Raw genomic sequence first — 22169 nt, 5'->3', positions numbered from 1 at the left:
AGCTATGACTCCCATAGTTATCTAGCAAAGTCATGGACACGATGACTTTGGAACTGATTTACCTCAGTCACAGTACACAAAATTTAGAACTAAATTTGTAACATTTATATAAAAAATCCAATGTTATGGAAATTGCCACCATATTAATTCAGGTGGAAAGATGAGATGTTTAAAAATATATGGGAATAATAAATTTCAAAATTGTGACAGACATTACCTCCTACTTCCATGATTTGCAGGGATCTTGCTTGCACCTTGTGCATTAGCAGACTGACTGTCAGTGTCCAGTTCCTTTATACATGCTGTTCAGACTGCAAATGTCCTGCATGGTAGTGTTTGCGAGTCTTGTCAGGCTGTCAGTCATGTTAGTGCCACCAACTGCCTCTGTATTTGCAGCTGCACCTCCTCCATCTGTGAGGTTCAAGTTGCTGGACAGATTCTCCGATAGTGAATTGTAGAAAAGACCAAAGTTAGCCAAATCGCCTGAGTCGATGTTTCCCAAACTCAGTTGCTGACTGTCCAGGTCTAGGAGTTCGGTGCCACCTCCAGCACCACTGGTTACATCTGCTATCCTCTGCTGAGGCACTTGTACCGTCTGCAACAAACATGCAAACAATGTGGAGACATGTGAAACTGTATACCTGTTTTAAAAACTATGAGTAATTTTAAAAAATGGAAAATCCAGGATGGAATGTAACAATATACTGAAAAGGATAGTTGCTATCCACAATATAGTGGAGATGCTGAGTCGCAGAAGGACACAACAAAAAGTTTCTGACAGTCTTTTTTGTTGTGCCTTTCTGTGACTCAGCATCTCCACTATCTGGTGAGTAGTAACTACCCTTTTCATTACATTGTTATAAGTAATTTTATTTACACAGCTTGACAAAAAAGTGAAGCACCCAGAAGACATAGTTGGATGTCAATGTTACCACCAGTGGATACGTAAATAATTACAACTGAAATTCTCAGTGACAGGCAGAATGACGACCAGAGCACATTATTATTGTTCACTTTTAGTGTTTTTACCAGGCCGGGTAGGGTACATAAGGGGTACAAACAGTGATATATGTTGAGTGTTTACTATGAAGGACACAGAGATGTTGCATACCACATGTAAGACAGTGTCATCAATACCTGACAGTTTGAAATGGGGCTCAATGTGCATTTACATTTTGCCAGTTGGTCTACTAATGTAATATTCAGATTTGTGAGGCATTTGAATGTGTCAATGGCCAGACGTTTGATGGCTTGGGAACGTGAGGGCAGGCATATTTGTTTGTCAAGGTTCCAATCGATCACGTCTGACCACTACGAGGGAAGATCACTGCATCATGCATGAAGCACATCATAGTGTCTTTCACCTCTGCACCTACCATTCAAGAACAAATAATGGATTCCTCACAACATTCTGTGCCATGCTGCGCCAATTAGTTGGAGACTAGCAGAAGCCGTACAAGGGAAACACCATCCCTCGCATTGGTTGCTGTGTTTGAAGTGGTACCGTGATCAGGTGGCATGGACCACTGATGAATGGTATCACATTGTGTTCAGCAATGAACTTCAGTTCTGCACTACCACGGATGCCCATTATCATCAAGTATTGCAGCAACGGGGGTAGCAATGTTGTTCTTCCAGTGTTTTAGAACGGACAGTGGTGTTACTCCTGGCATGGAGAACCAGCGGGTGTGACTTCAGGTTACGGTCACAGACATCCTGCGTCCTCATGTGTTACCTCTCATGCAACAGTATCATGGTGCCATTTTTCAACATGACGCTGTTCATCGACAAATGGTACATCTCTAAGAACTGTCTGTGAGATGGTGAGGTACTCTGCAGCAGAGGTACTCCCGAGTGCCTAAATAATATGTGTGGGAGCAATAATTACGTTAATTCTGTCCCAGTGTCGGTATCCTAGATATCAAGGACCAGTTACAACAGTTATGGCCCAGCTTGCCTGAGAGTATACAATGGTTTTACGACACTTGTCCAAACCAAATCAGTGCAAGCATCCAAGTCAGATGAGGTGCAACATCACGCTGATAAGTGGGCTGATACTGATAAGTTTGCCTGTAATTTTGACTTGTTATTGTAATCACTGGAATAACACAACATGTCCTCTGAACCCATGAAGTTTCATTTTGTTTCCTCTTGCCCTTCAGTCTGCTTCACTTTTGTTGGCAGGCTGTGTATATATAAAAAAAGTTAATCACTGCTAATCTGTAAATGCTTTAAGTCAATTCTGATCATCTGAATATGATAGTAAATGCACAAATCACAGCAATTATTCTAAGGGCACGTAATAGATGAGGAAACTATATGGCAATATAAAGTGTGCCTTTGCTGCACTGAGAGTACAGGTAGGTAAGTGATGGATCAATCATCTTGCTAGATAAACCTTCCTTGTAAAAAAACTAGGAGCTAGGAGTCTTGTCAAACTGAAAATCCCCCCCCTGCATGCGAGCGCGCGTGTAACACACGCGCACACACACACACACACACACACACACACACACACAGAGAGAGAGAGAGAGAGAGAGAGAAATACTGGCTTGTGGTATCTGTATAAAGTGGGGCATGATGCGATATGCCACAATCGCAAAAGGGAATGGCAATAAATTCCATCCTTTGAAAAAGAGTAAGCAAATTCTCTGGGATGTCTCCGTATACAACCATCAATCACTGTAGCAGTGGTACAGAAGCTCAGAAGTAATATTGCTGGAAGTAGTTCATTATGGAGTGACAACACATTTTTGCCTATATGGGAATGTTGCATGACAACATTGCAAAACTACTGACTGCTTGAAAGAAGACACAGGCCACATTTGGCTCTACTGTAAATTCCAAAACTCATAAAATTTTGTTGAAGATAAAGGTGGCATATATCTCTAGAAGCAGTTCTCTATTGGATGGGTAGAGAATGACTTTAATGTTTGAACAATGACTGAAAAGGAAGCGCACTGCACACTAAAATACATTGTTGTACTCCTGGAATTCTGTTGGTAGCTGTTTCAATGCTCATGGTGCTGTTGTCATAGCTAACTGCCATTATCTGCAGATTGGCTAAAATCTTTGTTTTTTCGGTATTTGTAGAAATCTGTGGTTGGAATTTTAAAATGTTCTTTATATTATGTTTCAAAAGCACTAACAAAACTCCAATTAAGTAGTATTTGTACTATAAATGGAATTGGAAAAGAAATGGTTATATTCAAATAAGAAAGTAAACACATGATATTTTTGTTTAAATTTCTTTCACAATCAATTTACACAACAAACAAACACAAGTTCAAAGTTAAATTGAACGTTCATGGTGCAGAACAGTGTGCATGCACACCTGCTGCCGTCTACTACGCAACATAACAAATGTTTCAATAACAACATATTTTTACATTGATGCCAGCCACTACTGATATTTAACAACCACACTAGAAACTATGAAGTCTGCATATTCTGCAGATGTTTATGGGTGTCTCAAATATATGTTCAACATCATGAAAAAATATGTAGAATACTACATCTGCCAAACTTCACATTTTCTGCAGTCACCATAATATTACACAAACTGCACACTGACTGTTAAAGTCTTACATGAGGGTTTTTTATTCGGAAAGTTTGCAGTCAGTGGATACTACACACTACTGTAGGAACAGGTGGCTCAGGGTTTGGAAGTCTACCGATAGGTACCTGACAGACTTAATTCCAGCTAGACAAAGCCGATATTTCTTGAGTGTTAGATCATAACTGATTACAAAATTTACATGTGCCAATTTGATAGCGAGATGGAACAGCACTAACAAAGTAAGTGTGCGCTCCCATTGCCCTGCTGTTGTAATCAGATCCACACTTGATGCATGCTCCCACATCCAGTTTTTGTCAACACAGTATTTCTCAAGTGAGTGTTGAGCCCTGCAAACACTCTTGCATGGTAGTTTTATGTTGTCTGGCCGTAACCCTTTTTTATGCTCTTTTCAATGACATTTTATCATGTTTTGTCTATACCGTCTTTGCCATGGATACTGTCAGTTGAGAAATGTTAAAAAAGTTCAGCCATTTTCTTCGCAGGTGCTCCTGCTAACTGCGCACCGACAAGATGCCCTTTTACGAAACCTGAGGAATAGTACATTTCACTATCGCAGAACAAATCATATAAAACACTAAAAGAAAACCTCCAAGACTTGGAACGTCAACTGTGCACTGCAGTCAAATCACAGTATTTACGTGTACCCACTGGTGTCAGCTTGCAACAAGATGTAATAAAGTGTATGGTGTTCATATTATTTGGTCCGTCCCCTGCATGTGTTGTAAACAAGCACTGAATATTTCAGCTGCTACACTTTATTATATAAGATAAAGTGACCCCTGGTGAAAAAACCAGTCAACTAAATAAAAAATTGATTTTAATCCTTAACAGAAGAATATTAAGTAACTTGGAACAGTTAATGTTGCGTGTGAGGAGGGAACAGTATTGGAAAAAATGGATGAACAGTTGAAGTAGATCTGAACTTCAATTAAAGATACCGCCATCAATCAGATGCTGGGATGAAAGGATCACAAGATCAAAACATTTTGCAAAATTCTACAGATATGTTGGTCAGAATAAACTTAGTACAGCAAGTTCCCAGTATGTCTGGATTAATACAGACCTGAAACTTCACGGGTTGCCGATAAACTTGAATAATCCAAAATACATGTTTTTACCACAAACTGCAGTTTACTGTATTTTGAAACATGTAATATTTGAAAGCCCATTGCATTAGTTACAACTTATTTATAAAACTACACTTAAAACACATTTTATATTTCATCACCAGTTTTCTGTTCACTTTCCAGAAATTGTCCCTTTTCTCTGTTTCTGCATGTCATTTGCTCTTTTCTTGACTAAGGTTCTTGTTTACCAGAGCGCCAAAATCAGAAGTACAGTTAAAAGAAGTTTGTCCTATATACTAAGAATGCAACACATTTCTGTGCAGAGATGTGTGTGATAACTGATCCCATAATGATTGCATGCCTAATGCACAAACTGGAGAAAGTTTTACTGCAGTTTTTCCCCTCTTCTAATTCATCTATAGCTTCTTATATCTCTTCAATCATTAGAACAGTACATTTGCTTTTGTTTTTGGTCACCTTCCTAGTACTCATAAGTTGTCCGCAACAAGAAATGTCACACGTATCATCACTTATTTCCAATGGTTTATTTAAAAAGCTATTGCTGAGATCTGTTGGCGGCTAGAAAAGTACAGTCAACAAGATATTATTCCTCATGGCAATGTTAACAATAAGCTTTCATTTTGTATGAACTCAGAGCAAGAATTCTGAAGACAAGTGTCCCAGAAAAAAACCTAAATCATTTTCTTTTGCTAACGGCTTTATGTGAGTTTGAAATTATGGACTTTTAGCTGATAGAGGAAAGACTAGACAAAAATATAGACAGGAAATCGGCCATAGACATGCTACAAGAATAGAGAATGAGCATTTACCAGAAGATGAAATGGGAAACAAAGGAAAAATATATCAGGGATGTTCAACAGTGAGTTTGGGATCTGCATTGTCTTCTGGTAGTAAAACATGAAAAATTCATTCCAATAAAAACAAAATACTTATGGCTCGTATTGTTTCAAAAACTTCACACTGTGCATAAATAATCTGCAAACCAGATAATCCAAGCCTGGGTAACAGAGAACTTTTAGTAATACCAAAATGACAAAAAATAAGAGACAATATGCATGAAATGAGAAAAAAAAGAAAGAAATACGGATCAGGTATCAAAGAATGAAAACATAAATCAAGGAAGTGAAGTAAAAATTCTGCTGACAACTGTACTAACTATACAAATTCTCGAAATTGACATTTCCTTATAAGTGGGGAAATGTCAATTTCAACAACTTCTTGCACAACCTCATGTTCTACAAAGATATATGACAAATTTTACATGCAAAAAGCTTGTACCATTAAACCCACAATTTGTGCAACTTTTTCACATCAGAGATAGTACTGCACACAAATCTTGTCAGTGATTAAATACCAACTATGATATAGTTCCGTCAACAATTTTTATTGACAATGCCACATTCATATGGGCAACAACATACATAATAATATCCATTGGTGGTTGCAAATTCCAATTTCATCTCTATATCAAGGTATGATGTAATATGAATGGTAATAAATCTGAAGGTTATTTTTATTCTTGTTACATAATAAGTAGTAATTGTTTCGAAGTGTGAAGGATTTTGGTGACACTGAATTTCAGGTGAAGATATGGATACCTAAAGTTGGGATGCAGGGAATGAATGACATGGTGCAGCACAAGCATTTTTCAAGTGAGACAATATTTCAATCACACTTACTTTTCTGCCAAGCCGGTTGTTATAGTTCATTATCTGGCCACTTGAGCTTTAGACTTAACATAATTAGATTTTTGTTTATGTGGTTGGATGTAGACAGATGTATACAGTAGAAAGGTGGGTACGGAAGCTGAGCTACTGCTACCATTAAGGAACATAGTGAGGCACTAAGGTAAGTATCACAATAAGTTCTTATTGAGCATATTTACATGTGCTGAAGCCAATAGGGCAATTCTTGAAACATTTTAGCAAAATTAATTGCAAATTATTGTAAATTTATTGCAAACTGATGAAGATGTATTATGAAATGTTGTAAAGCTGTAAAAGTACAAAGCAATTAGAACCAAAAATGGAACTACTAAATAAAATCATTTTGTAATGATAATATACAGTTAAAAGTAATTATCTTCAAAAACCAATTGAAATAGAGCAGATGTCTACATGAACAATTTGCGCCCAGTGATCATTCTACCATCTCATGGAATATTGACCTTTCCACCCTCTACAGTCACCACCAACTTTATTTTTACAGATTAGGACGAATGTCAACTCAGGTGAGCAGACTACTGTCTTCAATTTACACATTCAAGCAAACCCATAGACCAAGTAGCTTCCTTTACAGATTGCAGACATTATAATACTTTGGAAAGCTTTCAGCCATCTAAGATGAAGCAGTTGGTTGAACCTTTTAGGCATTCCTTATAACTGGAGCTGGAGTTTAATACAAATGCATGGTATGTACATATTTTGGCCATTTGGGGAGAAATGCTTATTTTGAAGGTTTTTTTTCTATATAACAGCATGGATTTAGACAGTTACGACAGCCTCCATAGCCAAATGGTTAGAGTCGCTGCCTATGGTGTGAAAGAAACTGGGTTCGATTCCCAGTACCACCCCAAATTTTTCTGAGACAAGGAGCTCTGGTACGGGGTCGACTCAGCCCCTGTCAGGCCAAATGAGAAGCTGATTGAATAAAGAAGCAGCAGAATCATCAGAATTCATCAACTGGCAATAATGGCTGGAGGAATTGGTGACATGCCGATCACGTCACACGATTATAGTTCACTCCTCATACTGCCTTCTAGGCAGCAACTGGCTAGTCAGAATAGGACTATGGCCTAATCTGTGAGTGATGTTTATTTTATTTACATATATTATTTTTCTGGCTTCAGTGCACATAATACAATAACTTGCATTATAGCATCTTTTACTGATGTTTTTTCATATGAACTATGCCAAAATTACAGAACATGAATAATTTCAGTAATTTTGTTACAGTCTGTCAACTTCATAGTGAGCTCAAGCACCCTAGTCTGGCTCGGTAGATGTCAACAGACTTTGTGCCTTGTTTCACTGCTGTCAATCCTTGCTATCTGTCGGTGGCTGGTACAAATTACTGTACTTGAGCTATATTGCACGCAAAATACGTTAACAGCACTGCAAGAGATACTAGCCTCTGCCAGCTATTCTTCCCTGCTCCTTATCCTGCAATCACCTCTGATGTGAGATCAATATGGAATTTAGAAACTGTATACCAATTATTATTTTAGAAGTGAAAATTTTTAGAAATTGTGAGCAGGATTTTGCTTCATAGAACTGTATGCAAAATACAGCAACAACACATCACTAAATCATTTCCTTTCTGTGTCTGGTATTATGAAGTCAGCCAACAATGAAATAATTTTCATTATCACTGACAAAGAAAAGGGGTTGGATTTTGTATGACCCAGTATTTTCTACTAGAGCTGCAAGAAGAGACCTTACATTAAAATGGATTGAGGGAAAGGAAATTCTAAGAACGGACAGGGTTGACGTCTACTGTGACTGTTGCAATAAGGATGATGTGTAATTACTTTATTAGTACTAGACAGTTGTGTATTTTAAATAATATTTTTCTGACCAGTTGTATACAACATATCAAACCTAACAAATATATGTGTAACAAAAGAAATGTCGGTATAGGCTACATTTTGTTTGTACATCAAATGCTCAAAAAAGTTTCAAGTAGATCAGCACCCAACTTCTGCATGTCATAGAGCAAAGACGAAACTACGGAAAGACAAAAAAAGTATTAAGTGTGCATCACTTATTAATACAAAATAACTAAATGAACACAAAATCCATTTTTTGTGGTTTCAACATGCTGCTTTGCTAGGAGCAAACATACTGTTTGAAAAACTGTCATATACCACATTCGAACCAATTTTAGAAAAGTACACAAAAAATTACGTCCTGGATCCAACCACCTTACGCAGAAGTTACCTTCAAGTATCATACGCACAGGTAAGTGAAAAAGTATTTAAGTCAGTCAGTTTCCATGTACATTTACAAACATGTAAAAATTATTTATTTTTGACAGTGTGTCACGGAAATGCAGTAATTTTATCTTACAAAATTCTTGGACGAACACCTGCGATTTCAATTATCTTCTTCCAAGAATGTAAAAATAAACTGTTATGAACTTAAACTCAACTCAACCTCAATATTAACTTTTCATCAATTAGGTGTTAGACGAATTTTGAAAGGACTTGGAAATCCCAAATGTATGGGCCTCTGTTGACAAAACTAGTAACTGTATGGGAAAATATATTGCAAGTCTGACAGCTGGAAAATTAACTGAGGACAGACTAGGACAATGTCACCAAGTGTTTGCAAAATGCAAACCACTTAACAGTCACGAATTTCTTTATGAAGGAGTGAATGTGTAATTGTAAACAGAAAAAAACATTTGAATAGTCTGTAAACATTTTAGTAAGCCCGTGTGCCATTGTTTCAGTCAGAAGTAGTCAGTGAACTTTGTGGCTACTACCTGTTGTTGTTGTTGTTGTTGTTGTTGTGGTCTTCAGTCCAGAGACTGGTTTGATGCAGCTCTCCATGCTACTCTATCCTGTGCAAGCTTCTTCATCTCCCTGTACCTACTGTAACCTACATCCTTCTGAATCTGCCTAGTGCATTCACCTCTTGGTCTCCCTCTACAATTTTTACCCTCCACGCTGCCCTCCAATACTAAATTCGTGATCCCCTGATGGCTCAGGACATGTCCTACCAACCGATCCCTTCTTCTAGTCAAGTTGTGCCACAAATTTCTCTTCTCCCCAATTCTCTTCAGTACCCCCCTCATTAGTTATGTGATCTACCCATCATTTATCGCCCATGCTTCACTTCCATAAATGGCTACACTCCATACAAATACTTTCAGAAATGACTTCCTGACACTTAAATCTATACTCGATGTTAACAAATTTCCCATCTTCAGAAACGCTTTCCTTGCCATTACCAGTCTACATTTTATATCTTCTCTACTTCAACCATCGTCAGTTATTTTGCTCCCCAAATAGCAAAACTCCTTTACTACTTTAAGTGTCTCATTTCCCAATCTAATTCCCTCAGAATCACCTGATTTAATTCGACTACATTCCATTATCCTCATTTTGCATTTGTTGATGTTCATCTTATATCCTCCTTTCAAGACACTGTTCATTCTATTCAACTGCTCTTCCAGGTCCTTTGCTGTCTCTGACAGAATTACAAAGTCATCAGTGAACCTCAAAGTTTTTATTTCTTCTCTATGGATTTTAATTCCTACTCCGAATTTTTCTTTTGTTTCCTTTACTGCTTGCTCAATATACAGATTGAATAACATCAGGGATAGGCTACAACCCTGTCTCACTCCCTTCCCAACCACTGCTTCCCTTTCATGCCCCTCGACTCTTATAACTGCCATCTGGTTTCTGTACAAATTGTAAATAGCCTTTCGCTCCCTGTATTTTACCCCTGCCACCTTCAGAATTTGAAATAGAGTATTCCAGTCAATATTGTCAAAAGCTTTCCCTAAGTCTACAAATGCTAGAAATGTAGGTTTGCCTTTCCATAATCTATCTTCTAAGATGAGTTGTAGGGTCAGTATTGCCTCATGTGTTCCAACATTTCTATGGAATCCAAACTGATCTTCCCCGAGGTCGGCTTCTACCAGCTTTTCTATTCGTCTGTAAAGAATTCGTGTTAGTATTTTGTAGCCGTGACTTATTAAACTGATAGTTTGGTAATTTTCATATCTGTCAACACCTGCTTTCTTTGGGATTGGAATTATTATATTCTTCTTGAAGTCTGAGGGTATTTCGCCTGTCTCATACATCTCGCTCACCAGATGGTAGAGTGTTGTCAGGGCTGGCTCTCCCAAGGCTACTATCTATCTCTGTTATATAACAGTGTTCCCACAGGCTTAATGTAATTTCATTCTCTTAGCTTCAGATAGTACAATATTTGGGCATGAGCTGCTTTGTTATGTGCTGTCACATTACTTTGTTACTTCTGAGTTCCATGTGACATTTCTACTATAGTGGATGATTGGAATGAAACATATGCTGCCCCCACATCATGAAGTGATGGAAACTGATTACCGTATTTACTCGAATTTAAGCCGCACTCGAATCTAAGCCGCACTCGATTTTCACGAATCTAAGCCGCACCAGAAATCTGAGACTCGAAATTCAAGGGGAGAGACAAGTTTTAGGCCGCACCTCCAAATTGAAACAAAGTTGGTCCATTGTAATATGAGACACAATTTAGGTCAAATGAATGACGATACAGCTATAGTAGTTTGGTTCGAGTCGTAAGCTTAGCAGTTAAGCTTTACCAGGTAGCCGTTGCTATGCGTGAGGCGTTCCGTCCGTATTTATACTGGTACCCTTCCTTTTTCACGTGCTTCATCTGGTTTGAATTGATTGCTTATTTTTCTTTGATCTGATAAGCGCAGTTTTCTTTGTTATAGGTGTTTACGTCACTCTAAGCTGAAAATGCATTACTGTACTGTGTCATGCACTGTTTGTCGCATTCTGATAGTGCGTGTTTACGGCCTGTCGCCGCTCGCGGCATGGCTTGCTTTTGTGCGGGCTAACGCCGCTTACAATTAAAAAAAAAAAAGAGGGAGGAATTGTCTCATTAGCGAAACAATGGCACGAGACTGCTATTTGTTGTTATTTACACTGCTGCTTTCTTTGATAATGATCAACAAGAACCAAATAATAGACTGAGTATGACAGATGATGTTCTGAACGAGAGTTTAGCGAAAATTTTTCTCCGTTTGAAAATCTTTGCAGGCGCCTCTTTAGTACATTACATTCTGCACAGAAATTAGAGTCGTCTTAGATTTAAAACTCGAGTCAATTGCCGTGCTTCATTTCTGACTGTATCACTGTTAAGCATAAGAATAATACGAATATAAACATGACATGGTATGTATATTCTTCCGCGTTTGCTGTTGTCTCACTCTAGTTTTGTGGTTTATTAGGCAGACAGGATTTAAATGAGATAGCAGCAAACACGAAAGAATACATGGCAAAATGTTTATATTCGTATTATTCTTATGGTGATGAGAATACTGCATGTGATTCCCAATTTATAAAAGTTCCTATTAGCAACCATCTCTTCTCACAGATAGGAAAAAAATCCAGAATGTAGAGTTGGCCATATTGACAAAAATCCCAAACAGTCTAGCCAGTCAGGTTTTCATAGTACATTGAAGTGCTGCTGCATTCGAAGATGAACAATACGGAATTTGTATTCACTTCGTTGGATAATGTATGAAAATGCAGTGGTCGAAACTCGGGGCGGAGAAAAAAGCTCGCCTTCCACCTTCTTTTTTTTAATTTATTTACTGACGCAGAGGTTTTGGCGCCAGTATTTATCTTTGTGCCTACAAAGCATGCCTGTGTAGCGCTACATATATTCGACGGCAGAAATAAGTTATGGCGGCACCCACCAACATTTTTCAGAACTTCCTCTTGCTTTGCACTCGATTCTAAGCCGCAGGCTGTTTTTTGGATTACAAAAACCGGAAAAAAAGTGTGGCTTAGATTCGAGTAAATACGGTATCCACACACCACTTCTCTCCTTCCAAAATTGCATGTGCTCCTTCCCCTTGACCCACAAACCAAGGAAGCTGTGTTTGCTAAAATGTCTACAGACTGTATGCCGTGTTTTCAAATGTAACTGTAATTTGATATTTTCATTATTTTTTAGGAATACTGAACCAATAAAAAAAATGGTCCTACTATCATTAAAAGATGCTGCTCCATATGTGATGAAGTCTGGGAAAGCAATTAAAATATTTTATCCTAACCTAAAGAACATTACATGTTTGGCCTATATGCTGTACTGTATAACTGAAACCGTAGGTCTAAAATATGCTCAATATGAATATGCTGATATCCTCAACAAACAAGGTAAATAGTCACACAAAAAACAAAGGTTTAATGATTCTCATGGTGTTTAATTGAACTATATGCTAACTTTCTTTCTAATGGAGATATTCTTAAAAGCATCTGCCCCTGCTGCCGCGTTAGAGATTTACTGGCAGATTCACCTCTACCACAACAGCCTATTTTAAGTAGAGGTGGTTCCTGGATAAATGCTGCTATCTTTTTACTATGATAATTTTAATGAAGTAGGGTCAGGTAAGAGACAGTAAATTACCATAGATTTGTAAAAACTTAATTGTCAGCTTCATTCTATTGAGAAACTCTGAATTACTGCGCCATTAACTGATTTTTTCCTTTCTTTTTTTAGTTTTAGGTCACAGACACTTTTGAAGCCACTGCTGCAGTCTGCATTAAAGATGTACAAGTAGCATTCAAGAAACAGATTTTAAGCAAGGTCTTATTTACATCAAATCAAGTTTCGTGCATTTGACTGCAGCAATAATGAAGCTGGAAGCCACAGGTATATTACTGATGAAATCTTTAATAATTATTGAAGAGGTTGAAAAATCTTTGCATGCATCCTATGGAGCTCAAAAGATATGCTGAACAAATACAGATTTTAAGTGTATGAAGTTAAAAAAATATTTTTGGCAAAAATACAAAAGACTTTCAAACTGGTCTGACTCTGCCTGAAATTTCGTTGTATGCACCTATCACTTCCTGTGAAGCAGTAAGTTCACTTTCCATGAACAAAAATGTTCTGTTAGATAAAAGCATGGGTGTAAGTGAAGAAACTTCAGAGAAATTGGTTACTGTGCATTGTTTTAGAAGCAAAGAGAAATATATATAGAACTAAATTTTGATAACACTTTTTTTTGTTTTACAACCAAATGTACAAGTAGTGACTAATAAGTCATGGGATTTTTTTTTCCCTTAAAGGATCTTTATTTATTCATCATCAACTTGTCCCCTTCAGATATAATTGTGCCAACACTTTTTCCTATCTTGGAAACACTTCTGGAACACTTTTTGTTTGGTGTTCAGCTCCTTCAGGGATTCTCTTTTTACCTCATCAATGGTGGCAAAACAACAAACTTTCATGGTTCTCTTCAGCCTCAGGAATAGAAAGAAATGACAAGAGGGGCATGTCCAGTGAATATGGTGACTGAAGCAAAATAACGGTTTTGTTTTTTACCACATATCATGGACAAGCATTGAGGTGTGAGCGGCTGGATTATTGTGAAGCAATTTCCAATGAGTGGTTTTGCCAGAATTCTGACAGTTTTCTTCGGATTGCTTCAAGCAAACAGGAAACAGGGTACAACTACCAGGCAGTATTCCTTACCAACTGTACAACCATAAGGCAAGAACTCATGATGCGCTACCCATCGCAATCAAAGCAAACAATGAGAAGAACCTTCACATGTGATTGAAATTGTGAATTTTTTTGGTCTTGTCTCTTTTTTTCCACTGTGATGACTGGGTATTGGTTTCGACATCATACCCATCTGACCATGTTTCTTCGCCTGAAACAACCTTTTTACTGAACACAATGCGATGGGAAGTCACTGGCAGGTCTAATTTAAGCCAGAGGTGAACAGGTTTCCGGTCCATTGTTAATAGACTGCAACAAAAAGACCCAATCTTTTCAATACTTAGCCTACAGTGATAAAGAGTCAGATGGCGCCGATGAATTTTATTTACTGTTCAGTACTTGAAGTACTCTAATAACTATGAAATGAGCTAAGTAACCATTGCAGGGATATTACCATCAAATACTGTACATGAAAGGCTTATGAAAGTCGTATGTATGCTACATGACCAATCAGGTGTGTACCACTTAGTACTATCCTAATATGGCATGTCTCCAGTGAGCACGCCAAATGTGGACACGACTGCATATTAATTAAGGATTGTTCCCTTTATGGATGAGTAGTAATAATCAGCTTGGCATGCTGCTGTATAGCTGCTTAAGGTAATTGTATTCAGTAAGACATTGCCTATTCTATACAACAATGACATACCCTTTTAAACATCTGAAACGTATTCAAAGTGGTCACATATTCTTTTCCTGAAATTACATTTGTAAATTGCAATAAGCAGTATTCTACACTGTGGGTGAGTTTCACAAAATATGAGGTCTCTAATTCAGTTGTTGTGGTCTTCAGTCCTGAGACTGGTTTGATGCAGCTCTCCATGCTACTCTATCCTGTGCAAGCTTCTTCATCTCCCAGTACTTACTGCAACCTACATCCTTCTGAATCTGCTTAGTGTATTCATCTCTTGGTCTCCCTCTACGATTTTTACCCTCCACGCTGCCCTCCAATGCTAAATTTGTGATTCCTTGATGCCTCAAAACATGTCCTACCAACCGATCCCTTCTTCTAGTCAAGTTGATTCAGTAACTTTTATTTTTGTGATATTTTCATGACATGTGGAAATCGGTAGAACTTACCTGTTAGTATTAATATCATCCCGCTTCGCGTCTATGAAAACTATCACTGCAGACAAATGTCTAAATATTTTCAACTTATTTGTACACATAACAGCTGCATCTGAACCTAAAATTAGGCCATAACCACTGACACACTATGGAAAATTGGCTTACAAAGTGCAGTCTCAATTGTTGTGACAAGTGTCATGTAAAAAAAGAGCTGTAACAGCTGCAGCATATACTCATTAAACTAAATTTCATTTCTTTGTTTATAGTTGGATATTTGGTTTTTACGACACATGAGAGAACTCCCAGCTGTTCACATGGGGTTCGAAAATCATAAAGTCCAGCTGATTCCTGTAGGCTAATTTGTACTACACAACAGACAACAAATGTGTACATGTAATGGAACTGAATAGTACTGACACAAGAATCAGAAGCTGTAAAGATGGTAAATGTTTCTGTGGCAGTCTTTCATCAAAACAGTATCCAGAAATAGCCCAATATCTTGAATATGTTATGTGCCAGAACAGTGTGCATTATTAGTCCTGGAGCATCTTTTGTCTTGCCTCTGCATCAGTCATCAGTAATGTTAGCCTTGTACAACATTTATTCACAAGGACATCAACTTGTAATCATTGTAAGAGAAGGCCAAGTGTGGCACAATTCTGGGCTAATTTCAGCATTAGGTCCAGTAGCACATTCCATAATTATCTTTTATTGCTCCCAAATTATTGGGAGATTTACATTTACTTTTCACTGCACACAATAAATGACACTGAAATTGTGAATTCTTGTTGCATTAGTGATGCTGGATGCTGAAAAAACTAGATACTTTTTTTAAAAACATGTAATTTTAACTGCCACAGTTTCCATTTGAACTTTTTTCCACTATCATGTTACTTCTTATTTTCTATTCTGGGCCTGTCTTGTTTGTGCAGTTATAAATATCGCAACAAAAGCAAAATTTACTTGAAAAAACTTTTTAAACTAAGTGACAGCATGCTTACGTTCAGTAGGGGAAATTTTAAGTACAGAACCAAAACCTACAATAGATTTTTTTTTCTTTTTTTTTTCTTTTATATGTGTCTATCAGTGATAATTAAGAGTTTTGTGAGCTGAAGGTAGATACTGGCCAGGTATTCTCTTTCCTTATAATATTATATGATAATAATGAATGCTCCCATTCAACAGATTGAAGAGTATAATAGCTTCAATATTTTAAAGACATTGCTATCATAGAACTTTTAATTTCTGGTTCCCTTAAACAATTCATGCAACCACTGTAAACATGCCAAAAATAGCAGATCACAAATAAACAAGAATGCCAGATCTTTAAGCTAAGATTGAGAGGGGTGAATGTTCGATAACACTACAAACAGCAATGCTGATGTTACTTTCACACAAAATAAATCACCTACAGCAAGCAGGTGAGTGAATCTTTTCCCTCCTCAATCACTCACTCACACACACACTACCACTGTATAGTATACCCTTTATGCAACATAAACTAAAGAATCCGTCCACAAAATCCATACAGATACAAACATGCTGCTGAGTGCAGTTCTTTCACCCATCTAAGTTTCACTTGCACACATCTGTTCTGTTTAAAATCCCATCTCTCTCTCTCTCTCTCTCTCTCTCTCTCTCTCTCTCTCATTCCCTCACTTTCACACCTACTTTCTCCTCTTTTATGCTTATTCCCATTGCTTCTCCATATGGCCTATCATTTACAATTCCATGAACTTTCACATTGCTATTTTAAACTTGATTGTGCTTGCCAGGACTCTAGTGCCCCCCCCCCACCCCTCCCTACTCCCACTCGCACTGTGGGGATGGAAGAGAGGAGTACAACATGCTGCAGTCCCTGTACAAAAACAATCATGATACCAATTCAGCATTTTGCCAGAAGATGATCAGAGTGACACTTGTCAACACATCATTCCACTTCAAACAACTCATTTGGTTGGAAACCCAAGATCTTTATATTAGTTTAACTCACCACGAAAAACAATGAGATCATACTGTTTTCACTCATTTCTAGACAAAGTAAGAATGGTACACACTTTGTTTTCCTTTCCAACTCTATCTCTGTACATAAATTAATGAAAATAATCTGTTTTTGAAAATATAATGTAATTGTGTAGTTTAAAAAAACATACTCCCCAAATGGCAGCAACAGCAAACTCATATAAAGGTTAAGGAAATAATGTTCAAGCTTTTGAAGCCAGTGGCAAACTTTAGAAAATGGGAAGAATTATGGAAAATTCACCCAGAATGCCGGGTCAGGAGAGACTTACTAGCCAGGACGAGCAAGAAAGACTGACTGTAGGGGACTGCAATGGACAATATCTGAAAACCTGAGAACTTAAAGGTGGCGATTACTGACCAAACAGTGTGCAAGAGTTAATAACAGCAGGAAGCTAAGTATATTATACATGTTAGAAGTATGCGGCAGAGAAAAATAGACAGGTGAGAAAATATAAGATATGCAAAATTAAAAGCAAGTGAACAGTTACTGAGCTGAGTTTGAAGAAATTAGTGTAAATTAAGGGCAGGTGGATGGTGAAAACCAACGATTTCTAATGCAAACTCCCACCTGTGGAGTTCCGAGAAACTGGTGTCGGGGGAAGAATCAAGGTAGCACCTGTGGTGAATCAGGCACTCAAGTCATGACTGTCATGTTGTAGAGCAAGTTCTGCAACAGGATATTATGTGTTGGTGTCTATGTCCATTCATCCTGACAACTTGGTGGTAATCATACCAATGTAGAAGGACAAACGGTGTTTGCATAACAGCCGGTGTACCACATGTATTGTTTCACAGATGGCTCTTCCTTTGATAGTGTATGCTTTGCCATACGGGCTCATGGTGAGGCTAACCTGTTAAAATTTTTGGGCGCTCTAAATACATTCTCCCAGTTAAATTTCACATGGTGCTATTCTGAGTCCGATGCCACTTTCCTTGATGCTGACCTCTTTCTCAACGAGGGTCAGCTACTCACTTCTGTTCACATTAAACCTACTAATAAACAACAGTGCTTTCATTTTGACAGTTGTCATCTTTCCATGTCAAATGCTCCCTCCCATACAGCCTTGAAACTCGAGGCAAACATATTTGCACACTCTTTACACTAATACACCACCATGCTCACCTTAGCCTTCACAGGACATAATTATCCTACCAATGTATTAATCAGCTACTTTAACAAGGCTAAGATTCCTAAACTCTTGCTCTGAAATGAGCTCCATTCTGACATTTTTCCCGCTGCAGCTAGAATAGCTTTTCATTCCCCCTCCCCCTTCCTCTCCATCTCCTGCTCAGACCCTATGCTCCTCCTGTGCCCATTTTCCTGCCCTGTGGCTCCTACCACTGTGACTGTCCTCACTGTAACACTTGCCCTGTGCACCCTACTACCAACATCTATACCAGCACCCGTAATTTTCAAAACACACACTATCAAACAGTAAGCCATCTGTGAAACGACATGTCATATATCAGCTGTTATGTAAACAATGTTTGGTCTTCTACATTTCTCTACAACATGACAGTCCTGATTTTGGTCCCTGTTTCACCACACATGCCATGTGAATTCTTCCCCCTGATCCCTGTTACTCTGAACCCTGCAGGTGGGAACTGGTGTTACAACACAGCCTCGATTCTCGCCACTGCCTTGCCTTAATTTATGTTAATTTCTTTAGACTCAGCATTTCTTCTTCATAACTATTACTTTCTTCACTCTCTTTTAGTTTTCTACATCTATTATTTTCTCACCTGTCTATACTTCCCCATGCCCTATCTCGAACATATTTAATGTACTAAGCTTTCCACACTTATTAACTCATCAATAATCTCTGTCTTGCTTATTACCCTATCTTCCACAGTCAAGCTCTCAGGTTTTCCAATCTCACCCAGTGTGCAGTCCCCAATAATCAGTTTTTTCTTCTCATCCCATCTGTACGTCTCCCCTGACCCAGCATTCTGGGAGAATTTTCCACAATTCCTCCCATTTCCTAAATCTCGCCTGTCCTTTTCCTTCACCCCTCTTCCTTCCCCTTCGAAAGTGCAGTGTTAGGCTGTCTATTACCCACTGCATTTAACTGCTTTTAACTGGTTCCCTCCTCCATTTAAATTTCTGAATTACATATTTTTATGTTTTGCCATTTTTCAACACAATTTCTGAAGAGTGAGCCCAGTGTTGCAAAACACTGGAATTGAAACACCTAACTGTTCCTCTGCCAAGCAAAGTGTTACTGCACATTTTCAAGGCTTGCTTGATAATCATCCATTTGTCCAGTAGTCAAATTTACATAATTTACCATTACTGTAACATGATGGAATACTACAGTAAAATTTCTGAGCTTTCCTATAAGTTCATGTACCAAGTCTATTTCATTATACAGGAGTTCAGCATGATGAGAGTAAAAGCAATTCCTTTACACACACACACACACACACACACACACACACACACACACACACACACACACACATCTACATTCCTGGAGAACTTCTCAACTTAATTTTATTATGGAGTGTACAATTGTATGATTGTGCTATAGCAATCACAATCAAAACTTACAACAACAAAATTGACACGCAAAACACAACAGAAATTCCAAGTCTCAGATTCATGTCCTTCACTACCTTACATACCAGCACTGTGTCTATTGCTTGACCTCCTGCAATTTGTCAAATACGTGTCTCAATGAGTCTACATGTGTTACACTACTAGTGTGTGACTACTTGTGTTTTATGTAAACTTTGCTAACCAACTAACCATCTCTCAAATATGAGACACATTTCAAAAGCAACAACCAACAGGCTAGAAAATATCATGACAGATGCAGATCAGAAATTTATTTCATCATTAATAAACTTTCTGTTTACTCTATTACACATTCAACAAATTCTCCTAGCACTTTTGGTTTGAGGAACAACCTTGTTTAATTTCTCTACTTAGAATTCAGACATGGGATTTCAGCCAGCCCAGATGAGAAGTTTTCAATACTTCACCATCTACAAAATCCTGAAAAGTATATCATTTCTTGATGTATAGAATGTGGTGAAAACTTTCCATCATGAAGTTTAAAATCATCTGGGCAATGTATACAGCAGAGTGTGAACATGCAAATAAAAACTATTCCTGATATTAACTTTCCACATTCTTGAACTTGAATGTCATGGTTCAATTCCAAAAATGTACCTAACTCCATGAAATGCAATAAAGAGCACACATTTTTGATTGTAAAACAAAGTTGCTATGATGTTTTTTTGTGAATTGTATGTCTGAACTTTTTCAACTTTGATGAAAGTGAATAACATTGCTGCTTTAGCTGCTGTTTAGGCTACATACTAATATCAAAAGGCAAAGTGATTAAGAATGTAAAGCATTCAACTTCATAAGTTTCTCGAGTAAACAACAATCTATACCTTCCCAGTACAATACTGGGAAAGTGCATTCAATGTAAACAAAACAAAATTTTCATAACAATCTTATTTATTCTTTAGTAGTGTTAATCCAACAGAGGGGAAAAAAGGGAAGCAATTTGAAGAGGATCAATAATTCTGTTTGTGAGGTCAGGTGATTTAAATGAAATACAGTTTTCAGTGGAAGTCTCTGATAAATGTTATTTCCACCACTCTGCTTTCTCTAATCTCTCTCTGTAATGATCAGTGGGAAGACACTGGACTCATATTCTGGAGGAAACCAGTGTTCCACTACAGTCATCCAGATTTAGGTTTTCTCTCTTTCCTTACATCACTTAAAGCAAGTGCCAGGATGGTTCCTCTGATAAGAAACGGCAAGTTTCTTTCCCTAATGTGAACTTGTGCTCAGTCTCTAATGATATTGTCCTCACTGGAGTGTTTTTTCCTACAGTAAGATCAGGCTCGTTCAATAATAATGTCCCTCATTTTTATTTTTTTTTATTTTTGTCTCTGATGTATTTATTCAAAAGAAATAGAATTTGGTGACAATATTAGTCAACATTTCTTTTATATGCACTATTTTTCTATGTAATCTCCATCAAATTCTGTGGCCTTATATCAGTATTATATAAAAATTTGTATTCCCTGTTGGTAAAAGCTATTGTCTTACACTGCATGAAATACACTTTCATCATCTTCAAAGTGTGTGCCCTATAGACAATCCTTAAGTGGCTCCAACAGATGAAAGTGTGAGGGTGCCAGACTTGTGCTCTAGGGTAGATGAGGCAATTCTGTCGAACCCAATTGGCAATGTGTTCCTATGTGCACTGTCATGTTGGAGGAAAATATCTTTTCGATACTTCGGAAATGGTTCTTTAGCTTGTTCAGTCTTCACATATCCCTCTGAATTAATGGTTGGTTCTTTTGGAAACACATTCACAAGAATGACACCATCACAATCCCAAAAGACAGTCATCTTGACTTCGCCAGCAGAGAGAGCCGTCTTGAATTTCTTATTTTTTAGTGATTGCAGGTGGTGCCACTCCAGCGACTGCCTTTTTGTTACCAGGTCAAAGTGACGCACCCAGGTTTTGTCACATGTAACAATCTGGGACAGAAAGGACTCTTCACTGGTCTGAACTGCTCCAACAGTTCAAATGAAAAAGTTATTCTTTAAATCTTGTGGTCTGTTACAAACATTTGGGGGAACCACCTGCAGCACAACTTTGTCTAAGAGTCTCAATTACTTTTAATACAAGACAGCTGTAGAGCCAACTGTTGAACTGGGATGTGCTTGTCTGCTTGAATAATGGAATATGTGCAATTTCACCACATAATGAGACAGTGACTGTGACAGGATGAATCAAATGTGGGCTATCATGGAGCTCAATTTTTACACTTCCCAACACTTTCAACCTGTTTTACCTATCACCCAACAGTGCTCTTATCAGTTGCAAACACTACACACAAACATTTATGGATGTCACCAAAGTTTCTTTTTCCACAACCAAGAATTCAATTACAACAAATTGCTTGTAATGAACGTCTTGCATTGACCCTATTTTGATGGTTTGTTACGGCTCTACCATCTGCTGGAATTGTTCGATACTTTGCACACGTGCAGGAGAAACATCAAATTTGATGTATCAAAAAGGACTTTTCCTATATAGATAGTATCGCCTGTAAAAAAAAATTTTGGGGCAGTATTTTTTTTAATGACCCTTGTACTTACTGTGTACCTTCATTCCACACTTTTTTTCC

At 37.7% G+C, this 22169-nt stretch overlaps 2 protein-coding genes across 7 annotated transcripts in view; one reads left to right on the top strand and one right to left on the bottom strand.

The window, feature by feature from the left end:
* The window catches only part of LOC126195447 (PSME3-interacting protein), a 137979-nt gene extending 124915 nt beyond the window's left edge, over nucleotides 1–13064 (top strand). Inside the window, exon 8 of one of the 2 annotated variants that reach the window (XR_007538609.1) lies at nucleotides 12912–13064. The gene's annotated coding sequence lies outside the window, so the exon portion shown is untranslated. Of the gene's footprint in view, nucleotides 1–4062; nucleotides 4278–12911 lie in introns of those variants that run through there. The other variant, XR_007538608.1, reaches the window with a different exon arrangement.
* The window catches only part of LOC126195444 (embryonic polarity protein dorsal-like), a 102490-nt gene that overhangs the window by 10785 nt on the left and 69536 nt on the right, over nucleotides 1–22169 (bottom strand). For all 5 annotated transcript variants that reach the window (XM_049934067.1, XM_049934066.1, XM_049934068.1 and 2 more), the window contains one exon: nucleotides 218–595. In XM_049934067.1, the coding sequence (XP_049790024.1) occupies nucleotides 278–595 (318 nt within the window). In that variant the 3' untranslated portion in view covers nucleotides 218–277. The remainder of the gene's footprint in view (nucleotides 1–217; nucleotides 596–22169) is intronic.

Source organism: Schistocerca nitens, chromosome 7, assembly GCF_023898315.1.
Source record: "Schistocerca nitens isolate TAMUIC-IGC-003100 chromosome 7, iqSchNite1.1, whole genome shotgun sequence".
Classification (NCBI taxonomy): domain Eukaryota; kingdom Metazoa; phylum Arthropoda; class Insecta; order Orthoptera; family Acrididae; genus Schistocerca; species Schistocerca nitens.
The sequence above is the reverse complement of the archived record's forward strand: the minus strand, read 5'-3'. Positions and strand labels throughout refer to the sequence as shown.